The sequence below is a fragment of the Prorops nasuta genome, unplaced genomic scaffold, assembly GCF_024137725.1.
Source record: "Prorops nasuta isolate Cenicafe-Biocafe unplaced genomic scaffold, Cenicafe_Pnas_1.2 PNAS00018, whole genome shotgun sequence".
NCBI classification, from domain to species: Eukaryota; Metazoa; Arthropoda; class Insecta; order Hymenoptera; family Bethylidae; genus Prorops; species Prorops nasuta.
Window position 1 is genome coordinate 1,585,741 of NW_027116815.1, and position 26,440 is coordinate 1,612,180.

Below are 26,440 nucleotides of genomic sequence, written 5' to 3' on the forward strand. Positions count from 1 at the left end.
GAGGTCGTCGCCGCCGCCTCTCGTTGTCGGCTGCTTTTCCCCATCATCTCCGAACCGACGTCTCTGGACTCGGCCAGGCCGAACAGCCGAAAACCGGAAGAAAACATCGTTAACCATCCCTGAGAGGTTCGGCAACCTAGCTTTTGGCACGGGTGAGGCAGCATCGAATGCGTGGTGTGCCGTAAACGCTGTAAACACGCGTCGGCGGACGGCTGACGGTGGTCTGTCTCGTGAATGGCGGTGTAACTTGTGTGTATCGTGATGCGTACCTCGTGCCCTCGCCCTCGCCTGTCACTTCCTTCCCTTTGACTTTCTGAGAAACCTCTCTTAACCTCAAATACCACACACGATACCTGCGTCCACTGCCAGACACTGACAGATCTCGTCTCGTCTCGTCTCTTCTCACTCCGATTACCCTCGTAATTCTGCTCCTGATAACCAATCTGCAAGTGAAAGTGACGTGTTTACATGAGTTTTTTCCTCCCTAGGATAATCCAGCTCCGCGTATAGGCTCCTTGCACTCGATTCCAACTAAGTTTCATAGTTTGTTTAATTAATACACGTTATAGAGCTGAGTGACAGTTGTCCCGAGGATAAATTAGAACGAAGAGGGAGTTTGTGGCTCGTTCGAGAGAAGGAATGCAAGTTTTACTAGTTCTTTTAGCAGTAGACTAAGGTCGCGAGTGCAGAGTACAAGGAACGATTCGTTTCGTTTCCGCATACCTCGCAGGACCGAATGCCGGAAGCGTCCGGCCATGAAGCATTTTGCTTACAGCCTCGTCTCTCACGAATCACTCGTACCAGTCAGATCCAATCTATCCAATGCTCATATCAACGCCCCCCCCCCCCCTCCCACCATCTCCTACTTCCTTAAACCAATTTGACGTTCTAACCAAAGCATTGACCAATCCCTCAAAAACCCTCCAAAATATACGAGCCAATAGACGTTGTTGGAGTATCGGCAGACCTGAATTACCCGCGCAGTTTTAACGTATACTAATCCTGGATTAACGTTCACCTTCTCATAACCTTAATTCAACTAATTCTGCTAATACTGTTTACATTGTAAAACTCATAAATCACCGATTTATTCGGTGTTCTAGGATACGTGGTTGGCGTTGGTGGTGAGAAGTGATCGGGAGGTTTGTCTGTCCGTTGCTGATCGGGGCAAATCGTGTATTTTCGATGGGCAGTGGCAAGTTTTCGGGGAGGAAACGATTTGGCGATTTAGAGATTAGCCGAAAAGCGAGATCCCTCGTGGTGGAGGTAGGAGAGGAGATCGAGCGTTCAACTCGAGCGTGTCGCGGGTGAGAAAATGTTTAATTTTATGAAGAAGACCGCGGAGCGAGACGACAAGGAGAAACGAAAGAGAGAGAAGAAGGAACGAAAAGATGTGAAGAAACGCGACCGTAGCAGCATGTCTGCCGAGGAACTTCTTCGACTTGACGAGGTATTTTTTCTGTTTCCTTTTTGTTTTTTTCTCCACCTTACTCTATCAATTGCGTGCTTCGAATCATCATGCATCATTTCACCATTCATTCAAGCTCTATATTATATATATATGTATATACATGCATATATATATCTTTCTCTCCCTCTCTTTCTCTCTCACATTGACTAGTGCAAATATACATTTCGCAACGTCGATCTCTGCACTTTGGTTTTTATCGCCCACTACCATCAACTTACTCATTCTGTTATTCTTTCTTTTCTTTGTAGATAATAGACACGTCGAAAGATCATAGTTGATCATTATTGGCAGCCGTTGCTTTTATCCTGGAACAATTATATATCGCGCGTTGTCTCTATATATTATTCAACGTGTGTCTCTTTGGGCTTTTGTCGCACGTTGCTTTTTGCAAAGGAAACAATGAAAAGGAAAGTTTCGCTCTTGGATAAACATTGAGAGAGGATTTATTAGGCAGCTGTCCAGCAAGGGGGCTCTGTTTATCCTGGCAAAATGTCAGGCATTATTTCATAGTATCCGTGGAGAAGGAAGAAGCCGTGCTGTCGATTTTCTAACACAATAGACGATATATTTGTGAGCGATTGACCGTGTGCTTACCATTAATTCACGCTCGTTATCTATATATGTATGTATATACAACAATGCACTACTATACCAGGCCGCAATCTGTATGTACAGTGGGCGTATTCCAATTGCCACTGCACCCAAACAGACCCACGCAAAATCCATTTGAACTTGACTCGATCAACGCTTTATCGATTCTTCAAGAAACCCTCCCGTAGACTTTAATATCTCACCAATCATTATTACTTTATACCCATCTGAAATTTAATCGAGCGTGAAGAAAAAAGAACGTGTATAATATTGGCGTTGTAAAAAACTCACAAAAAAGCCACTCTAACATTGAACGCAAACATTTGTAAAATTAGAGAGACTCGAGATAGAAATAATATTATTGTTTATCACTGTGGAAGAGATTGTTTTTTGTCTCGTGACTGAGAATTTTCTAAAAAATCAAGCAAATTGTATATTTAGCGCAGAGTTTGCACAGTAGCGTGCAGAAATAGCTTTATTGGTTCTCGAGGCTTGAGAATAGGATTAACAGGCTACTGATTCACTGGGGAAAGCGCCCTTGGTTCTCTTAATAACCCATTCGCCGTTAAATCTGCCTTATGGCTACTTCAAAGACTCTTTTAGGTATAACAAAACGTATAACTCGTTCCTTTGGTAATTTGCCATTTCATTGCGATCATTCATCAGCCACTCGTCAGTAAGAGGTTTAATCGATAATTGCGTTAGTCTCAAAAGTGTGGTAATGATAATAATGATGTATATATTGTTGGTTTTGCAGGTGAGAAGGTCGTTGAAGATTCCCGGTCGCAGAAAGGAAAAGGAAAAGTTACCAAGTGGAATAACCGCTGATTACAGCGCTTCGTTCTTCGCTCATTTGAATCGAGATTTATTGGAAAGCTCGCATAATCTGTCGAATACGGCAATTTCTGGTATCAGTTGGAACACTCGAGGTACGGACGGGTTGACGCAGAGCGACTCCTCGGAAGCCTCCCTCACGTCGCTGACCGGGACCACGACAACAACAACCACGACCACAGCGACCAACAACAGCGGTAAAAATTTACCACCACTGCCACCAAAACCGCCTAAACGAGGAATTCTAAAGGGACCAAGACTGAGCAGCAGTACGAGCCTGCTGCAGACGGAAGACCTTCCGAACGGAAACGATACCAATCACCAAGAAGCAGCTAGTAACCTCTTAGTTAGAAACACTCTTCAGAACGAGGTGATAGCCTATCAGAACGTACCTGCTCATGGCTTAAATTTTAACGACTGCAACGAGGAGGATTCGTTCAGTTACCAGTCAACCTGGAGAGTCACGCACTCTTTTTCTGGACCACTGACCTCTCATCAGTCCTCCAATCTGCATCAGCAGCAGGACACTAAATTGTTGCAGGTTTGTGTATACTTAGGCTCTTATTTTGCGATTGGAAGCCTCTCCTTGGAGAAATCTGTAAGGATCTGTATCGATTTTCAGGTGATAACAAGCGCGAGTCCCTCGGCGGATTCGCTAACCGACACGACGAATTCGAGTTTTGCGACCCCGCCGTTCAGCCTGTCGCCAGTGGGTGAGTCCCAGGGCTTTAACAGGTGGCGATCATCGGCCTCTTTCGAGGAGCAAGGCGTCGAGCTGCAGCTACCGGAGATCGTGCCGTTGGAGCTCCCGGAACCGCGCGAGCTCACCATTCAACGTCAGCCACCGCCCCGAAATGATTTTGGATTCTCCCTCAGACGGGCTGTCATCGTCGAGAGATCCGCCAATGGACTCACGCAGATGAGGCCAGTGATATTCGCCGAGCCTGGTACTCTGGTGCAACACAACAACGATACTGGCTTGTTACCTGGTGATAGACTCATCGAGGTCAATGGAATCAACGTCGATGACAAATCTCGCGAGGAGATCATTGACCTCATCAAGAGCTCTGCCAACAGCGTCACTGTCAAGGTAGATAGTCCCTGGGGTGAGGATTGTAAATGCGATAACTCGATCAGAGTTGCCCCCTCGTTGAGGTGGGAGATGAGTAAATCGTTTTCAAAACGTCTTTCGTCATTCGAGAGTCCACTGGAAGATGAGTAGCGATCAGCTAAACGTGTTAGTATGGCGTTTCTTTCACTGACCACGTTTTCTTTCCACCTCGTGGAACTCGTTTCATTCCCCTGTTACCGTTCACCAGGATTCACTCTGTATCCAATCGAGTTTTCTGTCGATCCGACAATTTAAGCTTTAACGATAGGTCAGGTTTGTTGCTGCAAACTCTTACTGTATTGCGTAAATAACACGGTATTTTATTGTGTTTACGCGCGCGCGTCTTTCGTGAGATGGCGAAGGAGCGTTGGATCTATATTTTTATAGCTTTTTAAATGTAGCAGTTAAACGTTACGAAACAATTCGCGAGAAGTCAACCGTAGTAATTCGCAGCTAGCGGTTTTCGTTCCCCGCATCCTCCTCGAACAGCTTAACCGTTCGGATATCTCGCCTTGAATAATTAATCAGGTTGCTTCTTGGTTTTAATGAACCTCGTCCAGTCCAGTCATCGACGTTTCACGCGAGTACCGCAAAGCGCAATCGTGCATTCCCAAGCAGGTACACGCAGCTTAGCTTCTTGCAACTGGACATTTTCTTCTGTCAGGGACAGGAAAGAATAAATTCAAGTGGAGGAACCGTTCGACCGGCAATTTTCCCCCAGTAGTCCCAAACCTGACTGGAAACTTTAAACCTCTCTTATTACCAACGGTAAAAAATTGGTCAATTAGCTATACCTATATGCACTCACGTTCTTGAATACAACGTACCATTCTTGAATTTCTTGTTATTCTTTAACAGTTGTGCGATTTCAAGTTAAAAATAGGCAAAAATTATTGTTTCCGACTTTGGTATTTTTTGTTGTGGAAAACAGAGAGGAATGGGGGAACCTTGACAATGAGGCTTTTCACAGTTATGCACTGGTATTGGATCGAGGTTATCGTTGAGCGATTGTGCTATCAGGCTTACCTGGCGTTATCGCGTCCGTTACTGCGAGTAACGAAAAGCTGCTTTCGCAGAAATTCACCGAAGGAGGATTCCATCGAGACGCAACGACGGTGAAAGGCATCAAGGAATCTTCTCGGGTTCTCAGAGGTCGATGGAAAGAGGTCGATCGAAAGTCCCATGACGATGTCTTGGCTCTCGCTACTTGTGGAATTAGACGTTCTTCTAAGATTTCCCTAAACGATATAACGCCTCGAAACACTGCGGTTAGCCTTATCTGGATTAGATAATAACTCGTCACGAAACTTCTCGCATGGATAAACCAAAAATTTTTCATCGGTGATGCCCTAATCTGATAAGAATATTTTCCTTATCAATCGCATACAACAAACTATAGCCAATCTCGATTTTTCTAATAAGAAATTGATATTTTCTATTCCTAAAGCGTGAAACCTGAAAATAATATCGTGGGGAATTTAACAACTGAATGTAATATATTACGGATAATTAAACGCTTTGACAAGTATTTTCGTTGCAGCATGATGGTAATCGCGTTATAATTAGCATTTTTCCCGAATGATTCAGCGCACGTGGAGATTTGTTGTTCGGTATAGAACTGCCTTGATCTTGGATAGCATTGTTCACGGACTGCTTCGTTTCAATGTATATAGCTTAAGAGAGAAATTGTGTGCGTGTGGAAGCACGCACGAATCTATCGGCCTGTAACCACCTTCCTCCAAGGGTAGATAATAGTTGCAGAATTTAATAACCTCTTCCTCATTTTCTCTCGTTCCGCCTTCCTACTTTATCTCCGCTAATTTTATCGTCTCTAGTTTCAACATTAATCATTCCATTGAATCGAGTTGAGCAGCGAGAGTGAAATTGAATAATTCTGCCTAGTTTTCGATGCTTCGATGCAGCTCTTTTTCTTTCCTTGATTCACAAAAGGAGTGTCCATCATCCGGCACGACGAGACCGCGACATGCACCAGTTCCGGGCATTGGCCAGATTCCTGGACACTTGCCAGGACAAATAATTTGGCGAGGGAACGGTTTACCGTACGTCAAAAGCCAGTTACGATATTTCACCGGGTCTCGTAAAGCCTAGGCTGCGTCCACCGTGGAGGAGGAGTCTTCCTCAGGTACTCAGGATAGTTTTTATAGCGTACCGAACAACATGGTTAAGCACCAAGCACCATAACTCTACCGAAATTTATTATTCCTCCGAGCTATCGCATTTCAATGGATCCTGTCACTTTAAGCGACCCTAAATTCTTTCGACTGCAACAAATATAGCCATCCCCGTTAAAATACAGCAAGAGAATTCTTCGTATCTATCCGTTCAAACTGTGTGGATCGTGTTTATCGGACTTTAAATATCCTCACGAGGAGAACAGAATTATATGTGGAAGCTTCCCACCGAGAGTTGTAAAAACTATTTATATATTTAATAGAACTCTTTAGTATCGTCATGAATGAAAAGACATTTTTGTTCAAGAAGATCGATGAATTTGATCGAGAGTTTACGCTTTATTTTGCAAGTTTTATTGCTTGGCTCGAGCGTAGAAGTAAATCAGTGCCAGTATCGGGATTCTCGGATCAACGTACGGGAGTTGCAGCGAGCTTGGCAGTATATAAGGAGTTGGTTCTAAAGATATCTCGTTCGACGTTTCGTCTAGGAGGTAGTGAGTCAGGTGCGTTGCAAACGAGCTTTAAGGAGCGACTCTCAGACTTTGTTGTTAAACTATAAAACTGCTCTGCTTTTGTCTTCTGCTCGTCCCAGGTTCATTGCCACTGGTACCACTGAAGAAGCTACCAACACTGCAGGTGCTTCCTTAAACAGTAAGGTTTTTACCAACGGAGAAAATACTCGTCTGCTAGATCCAGGAAGTTTCTGCAGGGAGCGCGCAGGAAGTGCGTTTGCAGCATTCTCTCTCTCTCTCTCTCTCTCTCTCTCTCTCTATAGAGTAACCTATGTTTGACCTCGTCTGGAGGCATGGGGTATTAAAAGTGTCGTACGAACGAAGGGGGCGGCACTCGGAATTCTCTCTCTCTCTCTCTCTCGGTGATTCCATTCACGCGCTCTTCGTCCCCGTCCACTCTCCGTCTGGGAGGCGTGATAATCGCTGCATTTCGTGCTTCGTCGTGACGCAGTCGAAACAAATCACCTCCGTATCATTCCGTTTTCGACGAAAATAGATCATTCCCATGAACGAGCTTCCTTTTATGGCCTTGGACTGAAATTCTTCGTTGTAGCACCTAATGCGATTAGGATTTAAGATGGCGTTGGTCGAGTTTCAGGGGGAAGAGAACGTGACGCTATTTACATAGATGGGATAACGCGTTTGCGGTCAACATCCTGCTTCCTGCCTCGTGCACGCGTACCGGTTACACGCTCGATAGATAAAACTCCATGAATCCGTCATTGGAAAATGAAGAAGAGCCCATCCTCTCGTTTGTTATTAAAACAACCAAACCCAAATCATATTACTCAACCCGCAGTATGCAAGCCTATGCATACATAAGCCACCTATATTTTTGATTCCGAACGACGCGACCTGCCCATCGATCATTATTCATCCTCGTGACGTCACACATCGGAGTGCAATTTCATTGCTACAAATGATTTTTTCATGCTGCATCGTTTCTCGTTTCTGGATCGCGTCACGAGCGGAGTCGTGAGGGTAGAAGGCGCAAGGCAAGCGTGGCATTTGATTCAGTGGCGGCATTCCGCGAGTTTGGGTAATACTGGTGCGCGCAGGGAGTAAATGTCAGTGGGCCCAACCCAGGGTCTTCGTGCGCGGGTCAAGATCGCCCTGAGAGAGAGAGAAACCTGTCAACTATGCACGCGCTCCTACGTGACATGAGAAAAATTGCCGAGACGTGCTTACACGGCCGTTCACCAGAGACTACCTCTCTCAGCCGCACCACACCCTCTCATCCAGAGGCCCCTGAAACCAGCCACTTGATCCAGCAAAATGTCTCTCGTGGCAAAATCAACTAGCCGACTCTCCACCACGTGCATCGCGATCGATAATCGTTACACGGCTTTATTACATTACGCCCCTTCAATTTGGGTCGTGTTTATGAACCAATTGTTCCACTTGTCTATATACCTCCTCTCCTGTAATTATTTATGCCATACAAACGTCGTTTCTCATTCGCGACAAGCTGACAGCAACGACAGCTTCGAAATTACCCTATGAAACCACTCTCCTGTTGCAACTGCTCTCTCGCTCGTTACGTTTTTTCCCCTACTGCCCATTTTTCTGCCGTTTTTCACCCGAGCAACAATCTCCCAGCCGCTTATTAATGCTCGTGAGATATTTTATGATATTTTACCAAGTCTCCCCTTTCATACACGTACCGCGCCAGTCATTGTTTAGTTACGATCTGAGTGGGTTCTCGCAGAATTTACTCGTGGAAATTATATGTACAGGCTCTCGTTGTTCGCTCGACGAACGCATCTTTAATTTATGCGTGCTCTGGTTACATCTTGCTTTTCGTTTTTAGGTGCAACCGGTAGCTGAATTATCCGAGCTTTCTAGGAGGGGTGGCAGCGATGGACGCCAGGTAGAACTGGCAGCGGCCAATATTCGTAGTGGCACGCTTCGCCGTTCTGGCAGTTTGCGTTTCCATCAAAACACGGTGAGTCATACTGGCGATACGATAGGATCGCGTGACGGACACGATAGATCCGAGTCCACACACAAACTTTTGGTGGAGTCATCAAATTCTTCCTTGTATACCAGTAACTCCATCGAATCTGCTTTCGTTGATTCAACTGAGAAAGCTAGAAGGATGCAACAGCCTTTTTCAATTAATTTATCAGTTTTTCTTAGCACTGAACATACCGAGGTTTTTTTATATGCATGTCTTTACATTTAAAAAGGGTAATTTGTTCGCTAAACGGTAGCTTTAACGTTAAACCATTTTATTTGCCAAATTTGAGCATCGATTATTCGCATTCTGCGCATGAGCCACTGAATAATGCCATGTATTATGCAAGCACACAAGTGGTATACCGTCGTCTTATGGCCACAAATTTAGCCTCGATTCGAATGAATAAATCGAAGGTTAGCGCATTCGCATGTGCATTTATTTGCTTTGAAAACAAACCGCAAATCGGGCCGTCGTCGAGCCACAAACGTCAGAGCGAAAAATTCACCAAGCTTTTCATAATACATAAATCGTAATTTATGAAAGCAATCAGCCGTAGGTATACAATGGCTGATCTTGAATCATCCTCGATGGGCGATAAATGGAAGAAAATACGAGGAGATTAAATTTTAGTATCCGAAGACCACGCTAAAATCTAATCGAGCGAGTGAATGCTTACATTAATCTTGATTGATGTGGAAGTATATTGGAAATAAGTCGAAGAATTTTTCTTCCTCGTGGTGCACGAGTATGACGCAACGTTGCCGTTCTTGCGCGAAGATTGAAATGACGGGGCGTTTTAAAAGGGATCGGAGACGGAATGCGGCTGATGGGAACCTCGGCTCAGCGTAGCCGAAGAAACTAAAGGAAAAACTCGAGTACCAACGCACAAACAAATTTTCTTTGCTCAAATGTTTTGGCATAACTGTAATAAACACCAACGGTTTTTCTAAAAAAAAAAAAAAAACGGTCCAAGAAGATCCTTAGCGAGTCTCTAACCACCGAGGAGGCTTCCTCGATTCGCAAGAATTCGTTCGTGTTGCTCCAGATTCTTCGCGCGATTCATTCTCTGCAATTTCATTCAATCGCGCCAACCAACCCATTTCATAACGCTCCCATTCCATCCGGACCTCTCCTTTCATCGTGCGATTCCAATAAAAGCGAAACTAATCTTAGCGCAGAAATTATTTCACAAACGCTGCTCTATTATACTTTCTATATCTTTTTATAATTCTTCTCGATACGTACATTAATTTAACGAAGAATCTCGTAAGAAAGATTTATCAAGTTGATCCTAGTCTGTGTTTTTGCATCGACTCTGCTATAATTTCGATTATAAAAATATCTGCGTGATAAAAATCAATGTACTTGCGTATATATATATGAGTATAATTTTATAGGAATTTAACCGTGTCTTAATTGTGCGCGAGGGATTAAAGAAAATGAGTCCGTCAATTATTGCGGACCAGGCTAGTCAAATGGTTCGAGGCGGAAGAAAATTTTAATGCATTTGCATTTAAGGAACGCGTGCATGGAAGCTAGGAAGTTGTTGTTGAAAAACTGTATTGTTCGTCGTGAGTATGTAGAAAATGGAAAATGAAAGAAATGGAGGGTTAGTGGCAGTGGGAGTAAAAAAGGGGAATAGGTGAAAGAGAGGAAGATGTATAATGTGTACGTAAGGATTGTAGTTAGAAAGAGAAAAGTGGCAAAGGTTTACCATCCACCCACATTCTCTAGGCTGGCTTGGCATAGTAATCGCATAACGGTAAATCAGCCGGGCTCTTCGTTCGCGGCAACGTGGCTCGTTTCCATCACGAGCCAGCAACCGTAATCCTTTAATAATGGGGAACGCGTGTTACGTGGCGTTCGATCTCTTCGTTGCTCCCGAGGAACTTGGCGTCGATGAACTATCAACGTAAATTAAAGACGATTATCGCCACTATTCGACACTCGTTTCCCTCCACCGAGCATAATCCAACCGTCGCTAATTGTAGAAAAATTGAAAACCGACGATTAAGCCTTTCTCAAGCGTCAAACTATTTCACTCAAAGACTGTATCCTGTTCCTTCGGGACTTTCCTTCTCGTTCGTTCTAGTTTACTCGTTTCAATTTTATTTTCTAGGAGTAAGCATCTTATCCAAGAGACAATGGACTAGATTTTTCTGGGATCGAGTTTATCTTAAGTACGAATCTTCATTCGTGCATATCTTCACGACCTAACCGAGTCCTGTAGCTTGCTAAATTTCGATCATTATTATTTTTTACCCTCCCTTTCTCCGCTAGTAGCGCGAGCTTGAAAAGAATTTTACAGCTAGTGTTTTCCTTGCGTGGTTAACTGGGCGGAAACCAGAAAGATTACGATTTCCTTTGTGCGTGTTAAGCAGTACACGAGTGGAAACAATACTGCTCTGCTTCTTCCATTTTTGCTTCTTGTCTTCTTCTTCTTCCTCTTCTTGGGCAGTTTCGGTCGAAAAGATTTTCCGGCTTGCTTGAGAAATATTCGATTAGCAACGTTGAAGAATGAAAATAAATTTTCCCATTGCTGAATTATGAGGTTTCTTCGCTTATATAATAATCAGGGTGATAATAATAATAACAGTAATAAGCTAGAATTAGCATTATACAATTGGTAATATAAATAATTCATCTGTGAACTGCGGGAAGTGGAATTCTTATTTCATCAGCCCGTAGAATTTTCCAAGTTTTCTATAGATATATATATATATATATATATATGCTAGAATACGGGAGGTATACGCTGGGATTGAGCACAGTTTGACTGTGTGAGTTTTCTATATTTTCCCTAATCCGTAGCTACGGGGACGCAGCTTTTGCGGGCTTTCGAAGCGTCTTCGTTAAATTAGATTGTGACTTTGTGACTCGTAGAAATCTTCTGTGACTGGTGGCGACGCATTGCTATACTCATCGAATTTCTTTCGAGACTGCTACCCGCTTCTTGCTCGATCATCGATCTTTAGAATTGAAAAGAGCAACTGAAGAATGTAACAGATTATTGGTATTAAACAATTAAGTGTCAAAATATTTTTCTCCATTTTCTTTTCTACAGAATTATATTGAAAACTTAGTAATCTCACCAGTCTCAATTAGCTTATCGACGATCGGTTGACGGTAAGGTAGACGTCCTCAATTATCTTCTCTACAAACCATAAATTACTCAAGTAATATTAACAGAATCCCATTATCTATAAATTGCTTATATAATTTTCTTCACGAATCAATTTTTAGTAGATAGTTTCAAATCACTTGTTCTTTTTCTCATACTTTTTTTTAAATCATTATTTTTTTTTTTATTAAAATTGTAATTTACTATATACTTTGGATAGTATATTTTTTTATCGAAACTCTTGAATCCGTTTTAATATTATTGTCATTTGCAAAGTTCAATTATCTACCGCAAGTCGGTAAAGTCAACAGCACCTTTAAGGCGTTGAAAGTGCTGCCATATTTCCTCTCAGTGACTAAACCGCATGTTGTATACAAAATTACCAAAGTTAATCTTAAAATTTCATAAACCCCCCTTTCGTAATACACTGGAATTAAATTTTTCACAATTTTTTCCTACTAAATTATTATATACCAGATCTTCGATAATTTATTAATTACAGCAAAATTATGAGAGAATTTATTGCTCTCACCTTAGAATTGTTTGATTATAAAATTGTTCAGACAACAAAGGTGTGTTTTGTATATACACCACAGACAAAAAGGTCATAAAAAACTTTACCGCATATCTATTTACACTGAAAAATCGTACTAATCGATCGATAAAAACCTTTCATTCACCAAAAGCCTCCAAAAATGTTTGCTAAACACAAACAAATAAAATTTATCTTCGCGTGTTAATTTCCGAAGCGTTTGTTGACAAACGGGATACGATCTGAGAAATTTTGATAAACTTATCCATACAGACAGGAGATTTTCTCTCGGACGTCGTTTCCATTGGGAAAGGCGTAACAGGATTAATCATCGAATCGTAAAGTGCGAGTTGCCGTGGGGGAGGTTTGACCCTATTTATTCGAGTGGCTCGACAGTATAATTTGCGTGTAAACAAATAACTAAGCTCGAATATATTTCTTCTAACGCGCGGAGGACCAAAGAATCTCAGAGAAATCATAATAATGGTGAGTCTCGTATACCAGTAACATACATATACATATAGTATATAATCTAAGCAAAGCAACGGTAACTTGCTGTTCCAATGGCGCATCGAATCGTTGAAACGGATTAGCTAAGAGAGCAGCAGAAAAGCCGTGACGATTTTCTAGTTGTTCGGAGTAGGATAATCGTTGGGTAAACAATGTACGAAGCTTCTCTCCTGAGGTCGCTCGTTGTTTGTATATATAGGATGCTCGCTACGCATGCGCGCAATCTTCGGAATATCTGGCCCAACGATTAGTCACACCGTTGGCTCTCTATTTCTTCGTTTTCCCTCGTGCACTCGGAACGATAACGTAGCCGGGGGCCCGATCCTGGGCGACGCACGTAATGCCGATTACGTAATTACAATTGCGTGTACTTTCCGAGAGTAGGCAAGTAATTACACAGCGCAGAGCATTACGCGGACCATTATTAGCTCGCATACACGGTTATCTAGACTCACTCGTGTCTCTCGGTCGATTCCTCCGACTTTTCTCCAGCGTAATTCGTACGTCCTCCGATCCTTCCGCCGCATTTTTTTTAATCCCGTATTTCTATTTTTCCACGGGGTAGCGAGTGGGAGCGATAAACTTTCAATCCTCGTGAGGAGAAACGCTACCTTATTTTCCTTACACGATATTCTCCTGGCAATAATCTCCCATAAGCTGTAATTTTTCCACAGTACCATTTCTATACCGATCGTTATCATTCTCTTCGACCGAGTGCCTCCTCTAAGCAGTGATCAGAGTTTCTACTATATATGCAAGTTGAAGCGATTGGACTCTAATGAATTTTTTCTCACCAGTATTTCTATTTCAAAACTCTCTCGATAATTGGCATAAGGCTGTACGTCGATGCGCCTGGTTGGATGATTGAGTTTTGTTTACCGAGCTAATTTCATCGACCATTCGTGCAATGCTCCATCGTTCTCTCTTTCTCTCTTGTGGAGATTTATCATTCTAAGAATAACGCTTGACTGTGCTGCTGGAAACACGAGTCATTGCTGAAATGCGTCGAACATATAGGATCGTTAATTAATCTCATTTGGTTTTCGTATATAGAAAAGTGCTGTGTTGGCATTTTGTTCAATCCGCTCGTTTGCTTGGGAATAATATTATACAGGTTAGCGTGATAACGGTCGAGTGATTGAATTAAATAGCATATCGATAGCAATCGGTATAAAACTTGTCGTTTATGCATATATATATATATATATATATATATATATAATGCACATATGTTTGTTGACATAACGTTGTTATTAGCTGTTGTAAGTTTTCTTGGCTAGAGCTACGTATACGTCCGTACAGCACCAAGTGACTTAAAGACATCTTTTAGACGATTTTTAGTCGATTGGATGACTAAAAGTTGTAAAACAACTTTAAGCCAAGTATTCCGTATGAGCGATTTAAAGGGAGGAGAGACGCAAAACGATAATCGGCCAAGTGCGAATATCGCGAGCTTCTAATAGGCGGGGTCGTTGCAACCTGTTGCGCTAGTATGTAGGCCAGCCGCCATCTTTTTTTCTATCCGGGTAAGGACGAGTAGCAGCTGCGGGGGCGTCCTCTCTCCGTACACTCTCAGACTACTCGCACTTCCTTTTTCACCACGTCGCATCGCTCGTCAATCCCGCGCCAGAATCTCAAAATTTATCGAGCCGTCGCAAAGTGAATTTATCGCGCGCAAAACTATATCAGGGCTGACTCTCCAATTTTTCATGAAAATAGAGAAGGAGGCACGAAACGTCTCGATAAATCACGGTGTGTGCGCGAGGTTATAGGATGCTAAGTCTTTTTCCACTGTTGGATTATAGCGTTGTATCGTCACTGCTATATTATAGCGAACAATGCACCGTTGCTTAATTTCATGCGAGTTGAAAGAAAGCTGTCATTGTACGCATCGCTTCTGGTTTGTAAAAATTATAATGGATTCAGCAGTGCGCAGATGAGAGTGCGCGGAGTAGTGTTTGCGGGGTGAGGTTAGGTGTGGACCGGAACAAATGTGCTTAATTGCTGACTCCCGCGAGGGGGGGGGGAGTGAGTCACGTGACCGATGCGCCTATGGGTGCAGTCGTAGCATGACGTCACGCGGCTGCCTCTCTATAAATATCGAGTCTCCAAAAAAAGTCTCTCTTGCCCACGCCACCCGGCTACAAGTTTAACGGCCCCTACGACGAACCTCGTGTGCTACTGCCCTGCCGATACACGCGATGCAGCCTTAAAGTCCTGAAACTTTGTCTTGTCACGAGACAAGCGTAGGGCGAAGCGCGCGCGGGTGCGCGAGGGCGTCGAAACGCCGATTGTCCCCGTTTTTGCCCTCTTTTTCAATTTCACCTTTCCGCCAAATATTCGCCTATTTTTAACGAGGTTGTATTCCTTTTCTTCTTATTATCCCGTTAGTGAACCTGTTACAATTTTCTCTTCTTTCGACGTTTTAGTTCTCAATTAATTATTTATCTACGTCGAACGGGCGATTATTTTACGCTCTTATTTTGTGTAATCCAGATAATCAGATATATAAAAGGTGAAATGAATTTCTGTCAAATTTGCGCATGGCTTAATGAAAAGTTAGCTGCGATTATCGCATTGTTAGTCACCCACGTGCGAGCGGTGCATTAATAAAGGCGAGTTATTGCCGCGTCAACGCCTGCCTTTCTTGTTCGTTGCAAGTTTCCTCTCGCCTGCGCGTCCCTGCATCATCATCGCGCAACCCCTCCGCGAGATGTCTCTTCTTAGCTTTTGTTGCTCCGCACGATATCCTCCTTTTTCCTCGGCTCTCGGCCGGTCGACGAACTTTCAGAAAATTAACCACGTGTCTTCTATGCTCTCTTTAACCCTCTCTCTTTAGTCTTCTAACCCTAATTGCAATCCCATCAAGAACCATCATTATCTGTTTCTGCACACTGACCAATTAAGTTTTGCGAAATCCACTCCGCATTTAATTGAATCAATTAATTTTGCATTCTGTGAGGATTTTTATCGACCTGTTGCATCAATTAAGTTTTTTCTCAAGCAACTGCAAATTGATATAATTACTTTTTCAGTGGTCTCTCTTCTTTTAGGTCAGTTTTGGATTCAGTTTTATTTTTTCTGCACGATAGTGAGAAAGTTATATATATTTAGACTACATCTTATCAGTAGCTTTACAGACACTATACGTTATCTCGTCCTCGGTTCACGTTAATACTCTTAATCACACAAATTAACAAAGTTGAAAGCAACGCTCTAATTGCAAAATTTTGCAACCTTCCAGTCTAATTTGCACTCGCGATCAACAGGATCCATGGCTGTTTCTTGAAATATTATTCTAGTTTCATTAATTTTTCCTTTTCTTATATCAACAGTTTGCACTTTACTCAACAGCTTCCAGTACTGCTGAACTTTACGACTGGCCGTTTCTCTCCGAGCTTTATGGTCCTCGAATTAACGATACTCTCTCGGTTTATGACGAGTCTCGATGCGAAAGAAAAAAAGCTCTCTATCCTCGTACGTGCTATATATAAATGCAGTATGCCTGACATTTAGTGGAGGATTGGAAAATCTTGGGCTTCGCGATCGAGAATTCAATTTTAAAGCAGCGTACGTTTAGGGTGGATTCGCACGTAACGACGCAGCAAAAGTCACTTTCCATTTGCTATAATAGCGCACCACATGTTTATATCCAATTGTGCCTTACCTTTATGAGCTTATTGCGTATCAACACACTGACAGTGAAACGAAATGTATGATTGCATACGTACACGGAAAAAGTTCATCCGAAATGACAAAAGATGCCATAGATAGCGTTGACACTGGGAAAAAAGCAAATAGCAAAAATTGTATGAATTGCAATTCACCATATCCCCTTAATTACGAAAGACAATTATTACAGGTTTTAAAAACAATTTTTTCGACAATTACTAAGTATAGGGTCATTAAATTCACTAATTTTATACTGTAATACTTACAATCTTATTGAAATTGTAAATATTACATTGTGACATTGGTAAATTTGACAATTCTCTTTGTAAGTTTTGAAAAGTTCTCTTTAAAATTGGTAATAATTATTATTTCACAATCGATAGAATTTTTCATTCTTCCATGTAGTATGCATATGCGCTACTGTACATTCTCACTTAATTGTGTTTGTATTGAAATACACGGAACAAAAATATACATCTATAAGAAGAGAAGAACATATAGAGCTTCGAATTAATTGCGTCGCGCCAAAGACGTATACGACCAAGCCCAGCTTTGGGCGAAATTTCCTCGCGCGATTGCTACGTTTTAAACTGCTTTGGAGAGATTGCGAAAAGTGTTTTTTTTTTTTTTTTTTCTGACCAACGCTAAATCAAACTGTCAGCATAGTTATAACGCACCGCAGCAGCATAATTCTTGGACCGGATCCTTCTAGGACCGATCAGATTGGTTTTTCTTTTAGCTGGCCCTTTTTTCCCTGCATCTTTTTCCAATGTAGGTTTACGCGCAAATTTATGGCAAGACGTCGAAGCGAGCAAAGAGCGCCAAGTGCGGGGACGCCGTATCGGACGCGCAAACTGCTTTATGGATTTACGACACACGTTCGTGTGTGTGTGTGTGTGTGTGTGTGTAGTCAATTCACGCGTAGCTGTGACTCAACTACCCTTTTTCGTCTCTCTTATCGCAGTCGTTAAAGATTTTCCGCGAAAATTGATAAACGAATGGGGGGAAATTGCAGGATTCGCCAACGTTCGCTCAAATTACACCGCGTATCCAACATTGGTTTTCTCTTCGATCAACGCGTGATGGGAATCTTTTGACTAGCCAGCGGCTATATTTGTTTCTAATTTGTTATTATCTATGGTTCGCTATATATATATATATATATATATATATATATACAGGTCATATATAATATATATGTATGTAGTAAGTAAGCGCGAGATACGGCGTCGCGTGAGAAAGTAGTCTGCGCTTAAACGGCAACGACAGAAATCTTTTCACCGATCTACGCCCACGTTTCGCGTTATATGCCGAGCAAGGTCGTTTGAGTTTCTGCGCGCTGCGAGAACCAATCAACGATACCCGACGCAACACGACGGGACTCCACTCGAGAAAACGCCTGTCAGCCTTCTAAAAACCACGTTCAATTGACACCGACCTTTCCTTTCGTGCCATTTTTATATACTTCCTTCGCCAAATCAGAATCCCACCATGCAAATCTGCATGCTCCATCCTCCGAAGAAACACGATTCACCTCGGTCGCTTCTTCCACTCGCTCGCCAATCATAAATATCTCATTTTACTTTGTAAAACTTTATGAAAATCTCGAAAATCTTTGTCCTACTTCCAGCTCCTCTTTCCTAATCAATGTGTACTTTTTACGATCCAAGGTGGAGTATCTTTTTTATTCCTTTATTCTTATTATTGTAAGCTTATGAAGTTGCCAAAATACACGATTAGCCGAAACGATTCATCGGGAGGATTTATGGAAACCGTAGAGTGTCTCTTTTAAAAAAAGCAGTTTTTATATAGACATTTTATCATGTTATTATTATTCTCATCGTTGTAAAATTCTACGAAAATCTCCAAAAATATTTGTGGTGGTTTTAGCTCCTTCCTAATATGTGTGTTTCTTTACAATCCAAATTATGGTACTGTTTTTTTCTTTTGTTCATTATTCTTATATTATTACGAGTTTACAAAGTAGCCGAAATTCACGATTGGCTGAAAAGATGCATTAAGACGATTTGCGTAACTATACAGTCGAGTGTCTCTTTAGCCAGAAGCACTTTGTAAAAATTCTATCACGCTATTATTTTTCGTATAATTTTCTTTTGAATTCGGCGAACTCACGTTAATAATAATGATTTTCGAGCAATTTTACTTTTTTCCCGCTTCTCTCCGATCCCGAGTGGCAGTGGCGAATTTCGAGCGTCACGCTTTTTTTGTCCATACCCTTTTCCGCGAGTCGCGCCCTCCTCGTACCAAGAGAAGACACGGGTGGATTTTTTTCTCTCTGCTTCCGGCCCAGCTGCTCCGACGACGACGACGACGGCGACGACTATTCTGGATACACTGACGATAAAGCAACGCGCGAGTTTTCCGCATTTCTCGATCACGAGACGCGTTAAAAAATGTATTCTTTCAACCAGTGATTTTTGCAAGTATATAAAAATTTTTCTTTTGCACTCGTCAATTAAATCAGATGGAAAGAATTTTGTATATTAAACGCAGAGACGTCTCCGTAATTATTTTTATCACGCTGATGATAATTAAGTATAGCGGACGAATTTTTTTAATTTTCCCTATTTCTCGATCATGAGATTTCTCACAAAATTTATTCAGCCAACCAGTAATTTTTGCAAGTATATATAATAACCCTTTCGTTCACATTCATCGATTATATACGCTTCGAAGGAATCGCGTCTGTAGATCAAACGGAGACGGTAGTAGAAAAGCTGTAAATACACTGGCCGAAAATAGAAATAACGCAATAAGGCCTCATAGTGTTCTTCTTATATTTCGTAAGCGTTGACGGAGCGGCGACGTTTTGACGCTTTTGATAAGAGCGAGTTCTCACTCGAGAAAGAACAGAAGAGAGTGAATCGACGTAAAATGATTCATGTGCAAATGGGAAAAGACTTTGTACACCGTCAGTGAAAACACATGGCAACCCTCCTGTTCCTCCTCCTCTATTCTTATGCATCTCGAGTCACACAATTATAAAAAGCATATTACCCGATCGCTATACGATTCTCCTTTTTTTTCTTTCTTTCGAAATAAAAACTATAATTTTTTCAGTTAAGAAAAAGAATAGTGATGGGACGAAGGAAGGGAAAGGATTACGTGGGTGTTTTTGAAAATGGCTTCGGGGTCGATTCCTCCGTTTGGTCGGCTGACAGGAGCTGCCCACGAATCGTGGACCCTCGTCATAATCGTTGGTGGTGAAATTGTCATGTGGCAATCCGCTCACGCGAAATCGCTGCCATCAGGACCGGACGCCATCGCCGAACAATGCTCCGTGGAATTCCATTGGACAGATTCGGGTGTGGCGCGTTCTTATACCCCCCCCCCCCCCCCCTCCCTACTGCTCCTATGACGATCCAATCGAATATATACAAATATATTATTAATCTCCCACATGGACGCACTCATTGGAAAATATTGCTTCTTCTCGATGATTTAGCCGAACTGTCATTCCTCCAGCAAATTTTCAACTCTTTGCAATTTTTTGATTCAAAAAAACTAAGAAATATCGTATAGCCAACAGGAAACGAGAGTACGAATATAAATAGACAGAAATGCGATTCTCTGTCTTGTAAATCGTTCACCGTAAAATTTCAATCTTCTCGTCGAATTCTCATCCCTCAAGAAATGTTCCATTGTTAAACATTCCCTGATTGCAAAAAAACTGTTGAAAAATTTGACGTATACAACGAAGTGTGGGAGAGGTACGATGAGGAGAAGCAGACGGAAATGACGTTCTGCCTTGTAAATCGTTCGCCGTGAATAGACTCCGGTTTTGGTCGAGTGTCGGCTGCTTTGGAAAACGCGAGTCTCGCGTGCTACGCTACCCTTAAAATAGTCTCCTCTTGTGGGCTCCCTCCAGCACGTGCCGAACCACGCGTGTTCTCCGAGAGTCACGGGAAAATCTCACATTTGTAATTCAATTGGATTTATTTGGATAAAAATTGTTGGTCTCGAACGGTCCTGATCAATCTCGATCGGTAGCATTTTCATCGGAGGCTCATGGAGGCTTTATTGGTGTATACATATACGCATACATACGAGGCATCGAGAGGTATGTTTACAGATAAATCCTCACAAGCCTCTCATATGTATATATATATATATATATATACATACATCAGACATTACGAATGTTTCTTGGAGTGGTTCTCGGAAGAGGATCCAGATGCAGGAGCTGCAGGTGTTGCAATAAAATAGCGCGCACTACTCGAAAAGCTCGCTCGAGGCATCGGGTCGAGCGCCACGGTACGATTACCCCTCGCGATTATTACAAAAACTGGTTTAAACCGATCCACCGTGGCCACGCGATACTTATTTATTCCCGGAACGGCCGGGCCGATAAATTTTCAACGCGCAGATCGATCTATCGATATTTTAATTACCACCGGAGAAAGCCTCCTTTATAATTTTACCCTGTAAAGATTATACTTTGAAACCCGACGACACGACAAATTTAAATTCATCTCGAATCCCCCCTCCGCTAACGAGAGACCACGTCTGGTTTCTCCGCAACGAGCAAAATATTTTCCACGATTTAACTTTGCCGCTTCGTATGCAAAGCTAATCGATCGACTTTGTCACCGAGCGGCTTATGGTAATTCGCGACAGGGAATATTTGCCTTGTTCGATGCCAATTATATGTTTATATATATATATAATTGCAGCTAGAAGATTCGCGTGAAATTCGACAAAATCGCTCGATGTGAAATTTTCGAGGAACCGAATCCAGAGTGCACGGGTAATTAGCGATTTTTTATCAAGTATAATTATCCCGATCGATTGGATTTTACGAGGGAAATCGAGGTCTCGAGTCACGTATATGGATTTGAGATGAAATTTTCAAAAGATAATGATGGAAAATGTGCATGGGATTTTGTTTCTTTGGTGGTCGAGTGAAAATAGCGGAAGTGGTGGAAATCGGTTTTGGGATTATTAGGAGGAGGGAGGATCGGCATTGCGCGAGGACACGTGAGAAGAGAGCGTTATGGTATGGTAGGAGAGGGAATTGGTGATTGAGTGGGGAGGGGGGAGGGGGTAGCATTGGAAGGAGTAAAGGGAACGTAGGAAAAGAGCTGCCGTGGGCACACGCCTCTTTTGCTCTCCTCTCCTCTCTCTCTCTCTCTCTCTCAACCTCGCTTCGCTCCTTTCGCAGCCGCCAGAGCTGCGACGATCAGTCGAGACTCGAGAGACTCGCCGTGTGCTCGGCCGGCCGACTCGCGCCACAAATCACGCGATAACTCACCGATCAACACTTTCCTTACTTACTTTCCTCTCCAGGAATCTACGCTGAAATTTATTTCGCCAACGAACCTACAAATCCTACTGACAAATCGTCTCGATAATTTCACCAAATATCACTGAGAAATCTATACCTATCTCTAAAGTTTCCACTTCTTCTAGGAGGTTTTAGTAAAACGCGTGAAATTAAAATTGGTGCTTATGTATATACGTAGAAACTCCAGCGATTGATTTTTTGTTGCTGTGGAAGGATCTTGAATGATCGATCTATCGCGAGAGTAAAATATAGTGTCTCGGAGTTGATTGGTGGGTGAGTTGGGGAAATTAAAAGCTCGTAATCCTTGAGACTGTAAAGAGCTAGAGAGTTATAAAGAGTGTACGTACTGTTATTAGTCTATTCTGAAAATCCTCATGTAGGGGAGTTTTGTAATACGTGAAATTGCAAGAACTGATGGTGCATGCAATTTTGACGTGTTACCGTAGTGGGATCTTGAATGATGAATCGTTAGAGTAAGAACATAGTGATTCGAAGCTGATTGGTGGGTGCGTGAGTTGGGAGAAATTAAAAGGTAATAATCCTCGAAACTGTAAAGGGCAAGAGAGACAAAGAGTGTATATACTGTTACGGTTTAAGTAGCTTTCTAATAACTAAGGAGACCCTGTGAATCGTATTGTCCCGCCACGTTAGGCACTTGATAAAGTGAAATGACACGTAGAATGAGGCAAACCGAATGCAAAGTGGATCTCGTTTGCAGAGGCACTCGATGAAATCAGTGAGTTTCTCGAAGTTGAAGAGGCACGAAAGAGCAAGGTCGTTGGGACAATAGTCCCGATTAAAATTTCTCAACTGACACGTTGGAATACAAACTCTCTGCTGAATCCTTGATATCAACCGTTTACACTTGTTTCTCTTCTTGAGATCTACCTGGTACACACATTTACGACAGAGCATCGGAATACCAAAACAAGGAAACTTTGTAGATGAGTGAATTGCATTGAAGGACATTCGAAGTATAATAGTTGAAAAAAGAGGATTTATACAAGAAGAAGAAATGGACGACGAGATAACGAAAGGTGAATGAAGATCGGATAGAGAATTACAGAGTTTCCTTGAGAAAACGAGGAGGATGTTTATCCATAAGGTTAATCAGGATCATTAACGCCGCGGAGGAAAGGCGTGATCGATGATGCCACGGAACGGAGATATCATCGGGCAAGACGAGGTCCTGCAGTCTCATCAGCTGCTGCACAGATCTTGCAGAGGAAAGGCCCATGGTAGCGGAATAGCCAAACAGAACCTTAGGCGCACCGTCTCATCATCGCCGAGCACGAAAGCTCCAAAGCCAAGGTCGAACAGTCTTCGGGACGGTAGCAGCGTTCTCTCGAGCCAGGATAAGTCAGTGGCGAACAAATCGACGAGAAAACACAGTAGGAACAGCACGAGTTCCTGGGAGTACAGCGACAGCGACAGTCTCAACTCTTCGGAAGCCGGACAGAATGGTTTCCAGGCGAAGAAGAGTATCGGTAACAACGAGTGTTCGGAGAGAGAGAGGAAAGCCGGAAGTAGCATGCATAACGCCTACTGCTCCTCCAAGTGCGGTAGGAAGTCGATGAAGAAGGAGTCCTGGGCCGACAGCCTCCGAGGAGGATACTCCGACGACAAGATCAGGCAGATGGAGGCTGGCTGGGACGACAGTAACGTGATCAGGAGCCCGAGGGAACGGAAGTGGCAAAGAATCACAGCGGAAGCCGATAGTTGCGAGACCGACGACGCAGCATTGAGAAATTTAAGCTTGAGAGGCAACGGATTCAAGACTTGGGCTCCAAGCTCGAAGAGGATCACCAAGAGGGGAACTAATGGGATGCGGAGGAAGCCGCTTTACGACGTGGTCGAGTGGCAGGAGTTGCTGGAGATGGCGTTGGCCAGGAAGAACGGTTGGGGCAGGAGGAGGATCGGATCAAACGGGGATTTTCTCGGTGAGACCAGAACCCTCGACAGCAGCAACAAACCTGAGGAGGAAGAAGAGTGCTTGAAGAGACTGGAAGTGTTGCTGCAGGCTAGAGTGTCGCCGCAAACTTTCGAGGTACCCCACGAGACAATTGCGAGACACACCTCTTCAACATCCACCAGTATAACCTGGCTGCCCGCGAATTCTAGAATGTTCAACCTCCCTGAAATGCGTATACCGAACCTTGTACATCTTCGGGAGTCTCGAGAGCTGCTCTCGAGATTTTTTTCGATATCCCCACTGAGAGAAATTGTTACGCAACTTTTCATCATAAAGAATTTATCTATATATTAAATAATCAAGTAAATTGATCATTTTTGTCGATTGTTATAACGACGATTCGTTGCGATCGTTTGAGAATTTTGGTCAGTGTCTCTATTGACGACTCTTGTGTTCTCCAAGTAAGAATTGCACTGCGTCTTCTTCCGCGTAATATTTTGCACTACGTCCCTAATGAGAAAAAAATCGTTGGACAATTTATCGTTAGAAAAAATCAACAAACTTTATCGATATACCGAATAAATTGTTATATCGATAAATTTTGTTAATTGTAATGAGGGAAACCTGTTGATCGGTTGAAAAATCTGTTCATTGCCTTTGAAAAGACTCTGGTTCTTCAAATAAAAATTACACTGCATCCTCTGCTGGATGATATTCTCTTACGGTATAGCAAGGTTCGAGCAGTTATTTCTCGAAATAACTGGCGTGGATAGCAAAAATGCGACAGCGTGATTAATTCGGAGATTAAAGTTTAATTGATTAATCTGGAGAATTGGAGAGGTCGCCAGGGCAATTTAGTAGCGAGTATTTTGCATGTTCGTTGAATTTTCCCAATTTTATATCTGATTCCGCCCGTTCTTAATCCGTAAGACTCGCTATCGCATAATTTATAGGACAAGCGTAACGGTTCGTAATGATCGCATAATTTACATGACAAGGATCTTTACCTTCCCGATATGTGTGTGTGTGTGTGTGTGTGGGGGATGAGTCACGATCGGTTTTGCTGGTCCCGTTTTATAGCACCTTCGGGAAGCGCAACCTTTAAATGGACTACGGTATATAACAATATTAGAGAGAAAGGGACGTTTTTTTTTCCAACGAGCGAGACTCGCGTAACAAATGAAGCGATTGCAAACTTCGGAAGCAAATTAGTCGTAGGTTATGTCAAACATGCAACGTAGTCGTGTCGGTTCTTATACAGATCGGTTTCCCTCTGTAACCAAATATCATTCTCAAGGCGATCTTTCCCATTCTATGAGCGAAGCCAGGGCCTCTGAAAATGCATTATTCCTGGGACGACATTCTTTTACGCGGCTCATCAGGTTTTTATCTCTCGAGCTATGCAAAATTAATGATTATTGATGAATACGAATCAATGAATACCTCGTGCATGTGTGTCTCACGTACGCGAGGAGCCACCAGTACATGTAAAATCCACTTAGCTGGAGAAATATCTGGGTAGCATAAATTTCCTCCTATAATCGAGCATCTATTTAAAAGTAGGCAATCTCTCGACTATTGTAATTCAAAACAATATCGACCAATGATTGCATCTCTTCAGAATTTCTTTCGTACAACTCCCTGCATCTCTTTAGATGAATCAGGAATTCTTGAGATTTTTTCCCATTCGGATAAATCCTTCCTCGAGAACATCTCTCATCTATTTTACCTTAAAAGAGCATTGCTGGTGAACGATATACGCTTCCCTCCAGCGAAACAATCGCTATCTACGAATAATTCGCCGGAGATTATTTTTCCCCAACGTGCCCTTTGCTCTTTTCGGAATCTCGATGCTTTTGGCAGGGTAACTTCTTTATAGGTTTACTGCTTCGAGAGTTTCTATATGGGAATTTATATAGAAAAAAGGGGGAAATTGTGCAAGATGCAGTTTTGAGAGGATGAAGAAAGAGTTTTTCTTTTATTTTGTATATATAGGTAGTGGGATTTGGCGATTTAGCTAAGATCGTGTTAGTTTTGTAGGGTATTCTAGAGAGAGAGAGAGAGAGAGAGAGAGAAAGGATAATCGTCCGGTTTGCCATTTTAGGCGGTACCTTTCTAACGAGCGACGAACAATACCAGCTGGTGGCACCTCCGGCGTGCGCGAACGGCCTTTAACGTTGATTCATGCTAATTTATTACCAGGAAATTGGCCGTCCGCCGCGCGTATCCCTTACGCGGCTGCCTCGCACGCGGAAATCTACTATTCGCGCAGCTGCAGCACGTGATTTTGTGCCTAAGGCCCTCCGCCTCTCAAACCCAACCATTTCGCCCAATTAAAGAATCCTTCTTCCTTCGCTGTGTTTTCCTTTTTTTAGTTTCTTTATACCAAAACTCTCGGGAAATTTGCCACGACCTCTCTTTCTCTCTCTCTCTCTCTCTCTCTCTCTCTCTCTCGCACTCGCACTCGCACTCGGAACGATAATTAAGAAATCTGCACGCGAAACACCGGAACTTTGTTCTGTTATTGCTGCAACGATCGAACGCGCGTTACGTGCTCGCTTCGATTGAGTTCTTAGATATATATATATATGTGGTATATTTATCTCCTCTTTCGGTAATAACAACTTGGATAGTTCCAATAGAATTCCATCAGTTATATATCCAACGTTTACACGATGAAGTCACAATCTCGGTTAATGTCTTAATTACACTGCTCT

At 42.5% G+C, this 26,440-nt stretch overlaps 2 protein-coding genes across 5 annotated transcripts in view; one reads left to right on the plus strand and one right to left on the minus strand.

Annotated features, from left to right (window-relative positions):
* Positions 1 to 14: 14 nt before the first annotated feature.
* Mhcl (Myosin heavy chain-like) overlaps positions 15 to 26,440 on the plus strand; it is a 62,137-nt gene continuing 35,711 nt past the window's right edge. The window contains exons 1-5 of one of the 4 annotated variants that reach the window (XM_066737977.1): positions 15 to 152; positions 1,104 to 1,450; positions 2,820 to 3,437; positions 3,519 to 3,986; positions 8,522 to 8,656. In XM_066737977.1, coding sequence (XP_066594074.1) covers positions 1,316 to 1,450; positions 2,820 to 3,437; positions 3,519 to 3,986; positions 8,522 to 8,656 — 1,356 coding nt within the window. In that variant the 5' untranslated portion in view covers positions 15 to 152; positions 1,104 to 1,315. Of the gene's footprint in view, positions 153 to 1,103; positions 1,451 to 2,819; positions 3,438 to 3,518; positions 3,987 to 8,521; positions 8,657 to 21,787; positions 23,859 to 26,440 lie in introns of those variants that run through there. The other 3 variants (XM_066737978.1, XM_066737980.1, XM_066737981.1) reach the window with 3 other exon arrangements.
* On the minus strand, positions 137 to 5,142 carry LOC136779984 (uncharacterized). Its single transcript, XM_066737987.1, has 2 exons — positions 5,034 to 5,142; positions 137 to 443 (listed from the first exon to the last, which is right to left on the minus strand). Exons 1-2 carry the CDS (start codon positions 5,105 to 5,107, stop codon positions 137 to 139), a joined length of 381 nt encoding a protein of 126 aa, XP_066594084.1. The 5' UTR covers positions 5,108 to 5,142.

What these genes read in the sequence shown, in the direction of transcription:
- LOC136779984 (XM_066737987.1), bottom strand. Translation starts at nt 5,107, where the DNA reads ATGGAATCCTCCTTCGGTGAATTTCTGCGAAAGCAGCTTTTCGTTACT. An exon ending in AACGGACGCGATAACGCCAG is followed by an intron (nt 444 to 5,033) that starts GTAAGCCTGATA and finishes TTTCACTTGCAG; the next exon opens with ATTGGTTATCAGGAGCAGAA.